At 45.3% G+C, this 7,500-nt stretch overlaps 1 protein-coding gene and 28 non-coding genes across 29 annotated transcripts in view; 28 read left to right on the forward strand and 1 right to left on the reverse strand.

Moving 5' to 3' along the window:
* Nucleotides 1-68, forward strand: part of LOC148985912 (5S ribosomal RNA) — a 119-nt gene extending 51 nt beyond the window's left edge. Inside the window, exon 1 of the ribosomal RNA XR_016166342.1 lies at nucleotides 1-68. This exon is cut by the window's left edge and continues 51 nt beyond it. This is a non-coding gene — a ribosomal RNA (5S ribosomal RNA).
* Nucleotides 69-131: 63 nt separating this feature from the next.
* On the forward strand, nucleotides 132-250 carry LOC148985913 (5S ribosomal RNA). Its single transcript, XR_016166343.1, has one exon. It is a non-coding gene; the product is annotated as a 5S ribosomal RNA (ribosomal RNA).
* A 63-nt stretch (nucleotides 251-313) lies between these two features.
* On the forward strand, nucleotides 314-432 carry LOC148985914 (5S ribosomal RNA). The gene has a single exon (XR_016166344.1). It is a non-coding gene; the product is annotated as a 5S ribosomal RNA (ribosomal RNA).
* Nucleotides 433-495: 63 nt separating this feature from the next.
* Nucleotides 496-614, forward strand: LOC148985915 (5S ribosomal RNA). The gene has a single exon (XR_016166346.1). It is a non-coding gene; the product is annotated as a 5S ribosomal RNA (ribosomal RNA).
* Nucleotides 615-783: 169 nt separating this feature from the next.
* On the forward strand, nucleotides 784-902 carry LOC148985916 (5S ribosomal RNA). Its single transcript, XR_016166347.1, has one exon. It is a non-coding gene; the product is annotated as a 5S ribosomal RNA (ribosomal RNA).
* A 63-nt stretch (nucleotides 903-965) lies between these two features.
* Nucleotides 966-1,084, forward strand: LOC148985917 (5S ribosomal RNA). The gene has a single exon (XR_016166348.1). It is a non-coding gene; the product is annotated as a 5S ribosomal RNA (ribosomal RNA).
* A 63-nt stretch (nucleotides 1,085-1,147) lies between these two features.
* LOC148985918 (5S ribosomal RNA) lies at nucleotides 1,148-1,266 on the forward strand. Its single transcript, XR_016166349.1, has one exon. It is a non-coding gene; the product is annotated as a 5S ribosomal RNA (ribosomal RNA).
* Nucleotides 1,267-1,329: 63 nt separating this feature from the next.
* Nucleotides 1,330-1,448, forward strand: LOC148985919 (5S ribosomal RNA). The gene has a single exon (XR_016166350.1). It is a non-coding gene; the product is annotated as a 5S ribosomal RNA (ribosomal RNA).
* Nucleotides 1,449-1,953: 505 nt separating this feature from the next.
* On the reverse strand, nucleotides 1,954-3,488 carry LOC148985920 (uncharacterized). The gene is made up of 5 exons (XM_089128954.1): nucleotides 2,964-3,488; nucleotides 2,802-2,863; nucleotides 2,645-2,721; nucleotides 2,424-2,542; nucleotides 1,954-2,304 (listed from the first exon to the last, which is right to left on the reverse strand). The coding sequence occupies exons 1-5, from the start codon at nucleotides 3,159-3,161 to the stop codon at nucleotides 2,215-2,217; spliced, it is 546 nt and encodes a 181-aa protein (XP_088985080.1). The 5' UTR covers nucleotides 3,162-3,488; the 3' UTR covers nucleotides 1,954-2,214.
* A 151-nt stretch (nucleotides 3,489-3,639) lies between these two features.
* Nucleotides 3,640-3,758, forward strand: LOC148985921 (5S ribosomal RNA). The gene has a single exon (XR_016166351.1). It is a non-coding gene; the product is annotated as a 5S ribosomal RNA (ribosomal RNA).
* Nucleotides 3,759-3,821: 63 nt separating this feature from the next.
* On the forward strand, nucleotides 3,822-3,940 carry LOC148985922 (5S ribosomal RNA). Its single transcript, XR_016161116.1, has one exon. It is a non-coding gene; the product is annotated as a 5S ribosomal RNA (ribosomal RNA).
* Nucleotides 3,941-4,003: 63 nt separating this feature from the next.
* On the forward strand, nucleotides 4,004-4,122 carry LOC148985923 (5S ribosomal RNA). The gene has a single exon (XR_016166352.1). It is a non-coding gene; the product is annotated as a 5S ribosomal RNA (ribosomal RNA).
* Nucleotides 4,123-4,185: 63 nt separating this feature from the next.
* On the forward strand, nucleotides 4,186-4,304 carry LOC148985924 (5S ribosomal RNA). Its single transcript, XR_016166353.1, has one exon. It is a non-coding gene; the product is annotated as a 5S ribosomal RNA (ribosomal RNA).
* Nucleotides 4,305-4,367: 63 nt separating this feature from the next.
* Nucleotides 4,368-4,486, forward strand: LOC148985925 (5S ribosomal RNA). The gene has a single exon (XR_016166354.1). It is a non-coding gene; the product is annotated as a 5S ribosomal RNA (ribosomal RNA).
* Nucleotides 4,487-4,549: 63 nt separating this feature from the next.
* On the forward strand, nucleotides 4,550-4,668 carry LOC148985926 (5S ribosomal RNA). The gene has a single exon (XR_016166355.1). It is a non-coding gene; the product is annotated as a 5S ribosomal RNA (ribosomal RNA).
* Nucleotides 4,669-4,838: 170 nt separating this feature from the next.
* Nucleotides 4,839-4,957, forward strand: LOC148985927 (5S ribosomal RNA). The gene has a single exon (XR_016166357.1). It is a non-coding gene; the product is annotated as a 5S ribosomal RNA (ribosomal RNA).
* A 63-nt stretch (nucleotides 4,958-5,020) lies between these two features.
* LOC148985928 (5S ribosomal RNA) lies at nucleotides 5,021-5,139 on the forward strand. Its single transcript, XR_016166358.1, has one exon. It is a non-coding gene; the product is annotated as a 5S ribosomal RNA (ribosomal RNA).
* Nucleotides 5,140-5,202: 63 nt separating this feature from the next.
* LOC148985929 (5S ribosomal RNA) lies at nucleotides 5,203-5,321 on the forward strand. The gene has a single exon (XR_016166359.1). It is a non-coding gene; the product is annotated as a 5S ribosomal RNA (ribosomal RNA).
* A 63-nt stretch (nucleotides 5,322-5,384) lies between these two features.
* On the forward strand, nucleotides 5,385-5,503 carry LOC148985930 (5S ribosomal RNA). The gene has a single exon (XR_016166360.1). It is a non-coding gene; the product is annotated as a 5S ribosomal RNA (ribosomal RNA).
* Nucleotides 5,504-5,566: 63 nt separating this feature from the next.
* LOC148985931 (5S ribosomal RNA) lies at nucleotides 5,567-5,685 on the forward strand. The gene has a single exon (XR_016166361.1). It is a non-coding gene; the product is annotated as a 5S ribosomal RNA (ribosomal RNA).
* A 63-nt stretch (nucleotides 5,686-5,748) lies between these two features.
* LOC148985932 (5S ribosomal RNA) lies at nucleotides 5,749-5,867 on the forward strand. The gene has a single exon (XR_016166362.1). It is a non-coding gene; the product is annotated as a 5S ribosomal RNA (ribosomal RNA).
* A 172-nt stretch (nucleotides 5,868-6,039) lies between these two features.
* Nucleotides 6,040-6,158, forward strand: LOC148985933 (5S ribosomal RNA). The gene has a single exon (XR_016166363.1). It is a non-coding gene; the product is annotated as a 5S ribosomal RNA (ribosomal RNA).
* A 63-nt stretch (nucleotides 6,159-6,221) lies between these two features.
* Nucleotides 6,222-6,340, forward strand: LOC148985934 (5S ribosomal RNA). Its single transcript, XR_016166364.1, has one exon. It is a non-coding gene; the product is annotated as a 5S ribosomal RNA (ribosomal RNA).
* A 63-nt stretch (nucleotides 6,341-6,403) lies between these two features.
* Nucleotides 6,404-6,522, forward strand: LOC148985935 (5S ribosomal RNA). The gene has a single exon (XR_016162799.1). It is a non-coding gene; the product is annotated as a 5S ribosomal RNA (ribosomal RNA).
* A 63-nt stretch (nucleotides 6,523-6,585) lies between these two features.
* Nucleotides 6,586-6,704, forward strand: LOC148985936 (5S ribosomal RNA). Its single transcript, XR_016166365.1, has one exon. It is a non-coding gene; the product is annotated as a 5S ribosomal RNA (ribosomal RNA).
* A 63-nt stretch (nucleotides 6,705-6,767) lies between these two features.
* LOC148985937 (5S ribosomal RNA) lies at nucleotides 6,768-6,886 on the forward strand. The gene has a single exon (XR_016166366.1). It is a non-coding gene; the product is annotated as a 5S ribosomal RNA (ribosomal RNA).
* A 63-nt stretch (nucleotides 6,887-6,949) lies between these two features.
* On the forward strand, nucleotides 6,950-7,068 carry LOC148985938 (5S ribosomal RNA). The gene has a single exon (XR_016163570.1). It is a non-coding gene; the product is annotated as a 5S ribosomal RNA (ribosomal RNA).
* Nucleotides 7,069-7,131: 63 nt separating this feature from the next.
* On the forward strand, nucleotides 7,132-7,250 carry LOC148985939 (5S ribosomal RNA). The gene has a single exon (XR_016166368.1). It is a non-coding gene; the product is annotated as a 5S ribosomal RNA (ribosomal RNA).
* A 63-nt stretch (nucleotides 7,251-7,313) lies between these two features.
* Nucleotides 7,314-7,432, forward strand: LOC148985940 (5S ribosomal RNA). The gene has a single exon (XR_016161385.1). It is a non-coding gene; the product is annotated as a 5S ribosomal RNA (ribosomal RNA).
* Nucleotides 7,433-7,500: the final 68 nt, after the last annotated feature.

Raw genomic sequence — 7,500 nt, forward strand, 5'->3', positions numbered from 1 at the left:
CTAAGCAGGGTCGGGCCTGGTTAGTACTTGGATGGGAGACCGCCTGGGAATACCAGGTGCTGTAAGCTTTATATAGTTTACTACCCTAATGTTCTAACCATTCAAATAGCCCAATTTTGGCAGCAGATTTCGCTTACGGCCATACCACCTTGAGAACGCCCGAACTCGTCTGATCTCGGAAGCTAAGCAGGGTCGGGCCTGGTTAGTACTTGGATGGGAGACCGCCTGGGAATACCAGGTGCTGTAAGCTTTATATAGTTTACTACCCTAATGTTCTAACCATTCAAATAGCCCAATTTTGGCAGCAGATTTCGCTTACGGCCATACCACCTTGAGAACGCCCGAACTCGTCTGATCTCGGAAGCTAAGCAGGGTCGGGCCTGGTTAGTACTTGGATGGGAGACCGCCTGGGAATACCAGGTGCTGTAAGCTTTATATAGTTTACTACCCTAATGTTTTAACTATTCAAATAGCCCAATTTTGGCAGCAGATTTCGCTTACGGCCATACCACCTTGAGAACGCCCGAACTCGTCTGATCTCGGAAGCTAAGCAGGGTCGGGCCTGGTTAGTACTTGGATGGGAGACCGCCTGGGAATACCAGGTGCTGTAAGCTTTATTGTTTAAAAAAAAAAAAAAAAAAAGAGTCAATGAAATGTTTCAAAAATCCTAAATTGTCTTTTTTCCCCTCAAAATTCCTGAAATAGTCTCTCAGTTTCCTCAGAAAGCCTGAAAGAGTCTCTTTTTTTTCTTCTTCAAATAGCCCAATTTTGGCTGCAGATTTCGCTTACGGCCATACCACCTTGAGAACGCCCGAACTCGTCTGATCTCGGAAGCTAAGCAGGGTCGGGCCTGGTTAGTACTTGGATGGGAGACCGCCTGGGAATACCAGGTGCTGTAAGCTTTATGTAGTTTACTACCCTAATGTTCTAACCATTCAAATAGCCCAATTTTGGCAGCAGATTTCGCTTACGGCCATACCACCTTGAGAACGCCCGAACTCGTCTGATCTCGGAAGCTAAGCAGGGTCGGGCCTGGTTAGTACTTGGATGGGAGACCGCCTGGGAATACCAGGTGCTGTAAGCTTTATATAGTTTACTACCCTAATGTTCTAACCATTCAAATAGCCCAATTTTGGCAGCAGATTTCGCTTACGGCCATACCACCTTGAGAACGCCCGAACTCGTCTGATCTCGGAAGCTAAGCAGGGTCGGGCCTGGTTAGTACTTGGATGGGAGACCGCCTGGGAATACCAGGTGCTGTAAGCTTTATATAGTTTACTACCCTAATGTTTTAACTATTCAAATAGCCCAATTTTGGCAGCAGATTTCGCTTACGGCCATACCACCTTGAGAACGCCCGAACTCGTCTGATCTCGGAAGCTAAGCAGGGTCGGGCCTGGTTAGTACTTGGATGGGAGACCGCCTGGGAATACCAGGTGCTGTAAGCTTTATATAGTTTACTACCCTAATGTTCTAACCATTCAAATAGCCCAATTTTGGCAGCAGATTTCGCTTACGGCCATACCACCTTGAGAACGCCCGAACTCGCACTGCGTGAAAAGAGCTGTATTCGGGCATGTAAAACTCCTGAGTACTCCTGTGTACTCCACAAATAAACGTGTGTATACGGGAGTTTGCTGTCCCGTCACACAATCCCGAAAACTCCTGGATATGTACCAAGTTTGGAGCACAGCAGGGAGCCACTAGGGCCATCAGTTACCATGGTGAATAATCCCCAGGTCGGGGTCAATGCAAGGGAACATTAGCATTTCACACCTTTGGGACACAAGGCAGTGGCCTCCTTCAATTGGTCAGAGATCTTACATAGGATTGGGTGCTCAATGCTTTGTCCCTCCTCTAAACCCCCACACTATTGGTCCAGTTTATGGCCTCATTTGGGTTTATTATTACTCATTATTAATATTCATCGTCATTGGTGTTCATGGTTATAATGTCAAGACAATCAGATAGACAAAGTTGAGTTTGTTATTTTTATTATTTGTAAATGACACTGGGCACATGGCATATATATTTATATACACACAGTCAAAACTCTATATATATATATAAAAAAAAAACATTAGCACAGAATACATTTTACTATTAGTCATACAATAAATAACCCCATATAATATATAAGGCCTGTGTATAATATATGTAAAACAATACAATAACCCGAACAACCCACACCGACTTTCCATCCAATATGGCATCCTACTCTTCAGACATGTGGTCAACTTTTGCAGTCTTCCAGATAGCTGCATCTTCCTCTGTCTGGGGAACCCCAGTCCTGCAGCTCAGTAGCTGCAAAATGGGAGGGAAAAAAGTAATTAAACCACTGAAAATATCAAATGTGTTGGGATGGGAGCCTCTCCCAGGCTGAGGGTTTTACTCAGATTTATATGTATTTATATAAAATACACTCTTCTTTTTCTTTGTCTCATGAGCATAATGATCCTGCTGTCCTCCATCTTGTCTTTGTTCTCATCTTGGGCCATCCTGTAACCCCTTCTAACAGTTTCAAAATATGTCTTGCAGGATGCTAGAGAGATGGAGATAGAGAGGGGGAGAATATGTTTATTTGTAACTAACTAATCTATACAGTTAAAAAGTTGTAGCCTTGGTACATTCTCTTGTGACTTACCTTTAACAACAGCAGGATCTACGTCCGGTACAGCCATTAAAAAGATTATGACCTCGAGGTTGTGGGGGGAGGATAGACTGTGAAGCAGTAATTAAAGAAGCTTGATTAAAAATATAATTTAGAAGACTGTTATGAAAGCATAGTTTTAAAGATATACCTTGTCTGTGCATCATATTTGTGTATGTTGTTTTCCCCATTGTGCAATCTCCATACAGCTTCCTGTAAAAATCCAACATAGTATGAGGGCTCAATTCGAATAGATTTATAAATAAAGCACACAAAGTTAAGCAGACACTGTGATGGTCAGAAAATAACTTACCTCAACAGAATTATTCCCAGCTCTCTTTAATTTCTTTGAAGCAGGCTCCTCTTTTGCCTCTTTGAGCTCATTGATGTCAGCCTCCATCTTATCCAACCTCATGTCCATCATCTCCAGCTTTTCAAATATCCTCTTCAAACTTTCATTTGCCATATACACCAGTCTGTTTTCGTTCGGACTCAGAGATTTAATAGCCATATTGTCCCTATGTAAAGGAGTAACATCTCCACTCTGCTCTCCGTAACACTTGTTGAAGATTGACACAATGTAAAGCCTATCACCTTTCCTGAATACTAATGAGGGGGGCAGGGGAATAGGGGCAAACTTGAGCCAGTCCCAAAACAAATTAGCATTTAAAAAGCCAAGCCATCAACTAACAGCATGTGGTCAGACAAGTTCCTGTTTCCGGGCCTTTACAGGCATTTACAGGTACGCATAACAAAGTTCCAAAGATCCCTGCCAAACAGCACATTTCGCGGGCGTTTTCATTGTCCGAATTCTCCCGTATACACACCTTTTGACGCAGTGTCGTCTGATCTCGGAAGCTAAGCAGGGTCGGGCCTGGTTAGTACTTGGATGGGAGACCGCCTGGGAATACCAGGTGCTGTAAGCTTTATATAGTTTACTACCCTAATGTTTTAACTATTCAAATAGCCCAATTTTGGCAGCAGATTTCGCTTACGGCCATACCACCTTGAGAACGCCCGAACTCGTCTGATCTCGGAAGCTAAGCAGGGTCGGGCCTGGTTAGTACTTGGATGGGAGACCGCCTGGGAATACCAGGTGCTGTAAGCTTTATATAGTTTACTACCCTAATGTTCTAACCATTCAAATAGCCCAATTTTGGCAGCAGATTTCGCTTACGGCCATACCACCTTGAGAACGCCCGAACTCGTCTGGTCTCGGAAGCTAAGCAGGGTCGGGCCTGGTTAGTACTTGGATGGGAGACCGCCTGGGAATACCAGGTGCTGTAAGCTTTATATAGTTTACTACCCTAATGTTCTAACCATTCAAATAGCCCAATTTTGGCAGCAGATTTCGCTTACGGCCATACCACCTTGAGAACGCCCGAACTCGTCTGATCTCGGAAGCTAAGCAGGGTCGGGCCTGGTTAGTACTTGGATGGGAGACCGCCTGGGAATACCAGGTGCTGTAAGCTTTATATAGTTTACTACCCTAATGTTCTAACCATTCAAATAGCCCAATTTTGGCAGCAGATTTCGCTTACGGCCATACCACCTTGAGAACGCCCGAACTCGTCTGATCTCGGAAGCTAAGCAGGGTCGGGCCTGGTTAGTACTTGGATGGGAGACCGCCTGGGAATACCAGGTGCTGTAAGCTTTATATAGTTTACTACCCTAATGTTCTAACCATTCAAATAGCCCAATTTTGGCAGCAGATTTCGCTTACGGCCATACCACCTTGAGAACGCCCGAACTCGTCTGATCTCGGAAGCTAAGCAGGGTCGGGCCTGGTTAGTACTTGGATGGGAGACCGCCTGGGAATACCAGGTGCTGTAAGCTTTATATAGTTTACTACCCTAATGTTTTAACTATTCAAATAGCCCAATTTTGGCAGCAGATTTCGCTTACGGCCATACCACCTTGAGAACGCCCGAACTCGTCTGATCTCGGAAGCTAAGCAGGGTCGGGCCTGGTTAGTACTTGGATGGGAGACCGCCTGGGAATACCAGGTGCTGTAAGCTTTATTGTTTAAAAAAAAAAAAAAAAAAAAGAGTCAATGAAATGTTTCAAAAATCCTAAATTGTCTTTTTTCCCCTCAAAATTCCTGAAATAGTCTCTCAGTTTCCTCAGAAAGCCTGAAAGAGTCTCTTTTTTTTCTTCTTCAAATAGCCCAATTTTGGCTGCAGATTTCGCTTACGGCCATACCACCTTGAGAACGCCCGAACTCGTCTGATCTCGGAAGCTAAGCAGGGTCGGGCCTGGTTAGTACTTGGATGGGAGACCGCCTGGGAATACCAGGTGCTGTAAGCTTTATGTAGTTTACTACCCTAATGTTCTAACCATTCAAATAGCCCAATTTTGGCAGCAGATTTCGCTTACGGCCATACCACCTTGAGAACGCCCGAACTCGTCTGATCTCGGAAGCTAAGCAGGGTCGGGCCTGGTTAGTACTTGGATGGGAGACCGCCTGGGAATACCAGGTGCTGTAAGCTTTATATAGTTTACTACCCTAATGTTCTAACCATTCAAATAGCCCAATTTTGGCAGCAGATTTCGCTTACGGCCATACCACCTTGAGAACGCCCGAACTCGTCTGATCTCGGAAGCTAAGCAGGGTCGGGCCTGGTTAGTACTTGGATGGGAGACCGCCTGGGAATACCAGGTGCTGTAAGCTTTATATAGTTTACTACCCTAATGTTTTAACTATTCAAATAGCCCAATTTTGGCAGCAGATTTCGCTTACGGCCATACCACCTTGAGAACGCCCGAACTCGTCTGATCTCGGAAGCTAAGCAGGGTCGGGCCTGGTTAGTACTTGGATGGGAGACCGCCTGGGAATACCAGGTGCTGTAAGCTTTATATAGTTTACTACCCTAATGTTCTAACCATTCAAATAGCCCAATTTTGGCAGCAGATTTCGCTTACGGCCATACCACCTTGAGAACGCCCGAACTCGTCTGATCTCGGAAGCTAAGCAGGGTCGGGCCTGGTTAGTACTTGGATGGGAGACCGCCTGGGAATACCAGGTGCTGTAAGCTTTATATAGTTTACTACCCTAATGTTTTAACTATTCAAATAGCCCAATTTTGGCAGCAGATTTCGCTTACGGCCATACCACCTTGAGAACGCCCGAACTCGTCTGATCTCGGAAGCTAAGCAGGGTCGGGCCTGGTTAGTACTTGGATGGGAGACCGCCTGGGAATACCAGGTGCTGTAAGCTTTATTGTTTAAAAAAAAAAAAAAAAAAAAAAGAGTCAATGAAATGTTTCAAAAATCCTAAATTGTCTTTTTTCCCCTCAAAATTCCTGAAATAGTCTCTCAGTTTCTTCAGAAAGCCTGAAAGAGTCTCTTTTTTTTCTTCTTCAAATAGCCCAATTTTGGCTGCAGATTTCGCTTACGGCCATACCACCTTGAGAACGCCCGAACTCGTCTGATCTCGGAAGCTAAGCAGGGTCGGGCCTGGTTAGTACTTGGATGGGAGACCGCCTGGGAATACCAGGTGCTGTAAGCTTTATGTAGTTTACTACCCTAATGTTCTAACCATTCAAATAGCCCAATTTTGGCAGCAGATTTCGCTTACGGCCATACCACCTTGAGAACGCCCGAACTCGTCTGATCTCGGAAGCTAAGCAGGGTCGGGCCTGGTTAGTACTTGGATGGGAGACCGCCTGGGAATACCAGGTGCTGTAAGCTTTATGTAGTTTACTACCCTAATGTTCTAACCATTCAAATAGCCCAATTTTGGCAGGAGATTTCGCTTACGACCATACCACCTTGAGAACGCCCGAACTCGTCTGATCTCGGAAGCTAAGCAGGGTCGGGCCTGGTTAGTACTTGGATGGGAGACCGCCTGGGAATACCAGGTGCTGTAAGCTTTATGTAGTTTACTACCCTAATGTTCTAACCATTCAAATAGCCCAATTTTGGCAGCAGATTTCGCTTACGGCCATACCACCTTGAGAACGCCCGAACTCGTCTGATCTCGGAAGCTAAGCAGGGTCGGGCCTGGTTAGTACTTGGATGGGAGACCGCCTGGGAATACCAGGTGCTGTAAGCTTTATATAGTTTACTACCCTAATGTTCTAACCATTCAAATAGCCCAATTTTGGCAGCAGATTTCGCTTACGGCCATACCACCTTGAGAACGCCCGAACTCGTCTGATCTCGGAAGCTAAGCAGGGTCGGGCCTGGTTAGTACTTGGATGGGAGACCGCCTGGGAATACCAGGTGCTGTAAGCTTTATATAGTTTACTACCCTAATGTTTTAACTATTCAAATAGCCCAATTTTGGCAGCAGATTTCGCTTACGGCCTAACCACCTTGAGAACGCCCGAACTCGTCTGATCTCGGAAGCTAAGCAGGGTCGGGCCTGGTTAGTACTTGGATGGGAGACCGCCTGGGAATACCAGGTGCTGTAAGCTTTATATAGTTTACTACCCTAATGTTCTAACCATTCAAATAGCCCAATTTTGGCAGCAGATTTCGCTTACGGCCATACCACCTTGAGAACGCCCGAACTCGTCTGATCTCGGAAGCTAAGCAGGGTCGGGCCTGGTTAGTACTTGGATGGGAGACCGCCTGGGAATACCAGGTGCTGTAAGCTTTATATAGTTTACTACCCTAATGTTTTAACTATTCAAATAGCCCAATTTTGGCAGCAGATTTCGCTTACGGCCATACCACCTTGAGAACGCCCGAACTCGTCTGATCTCGGAAGCTAAGCAGGGGCGGGCCTGGTTAGTACTTGGATGGGAGACCGCCTGGGAATACCAGGTGCTGTAAGCTTTATTGTTTAAAAAAAAAAAAAAGAGTCAATGAAATGTTTCAAAAATCCTAAATTGTCTTTTTCCCCT

This window comes from Pimephales promelas, chromosome 3 (assembly GCF_988280905.1).
Source record: "Pimephales promelas chromosome 3, fPimPro1.hap1.1, whole genome shotgun sequence".
Lineage (NCBI taxonomy): Eukaryota > Metazoa > Chordata > Actinopteri > Cypriniformes > Leuciscidae > Pimephales > Pimephales promelas.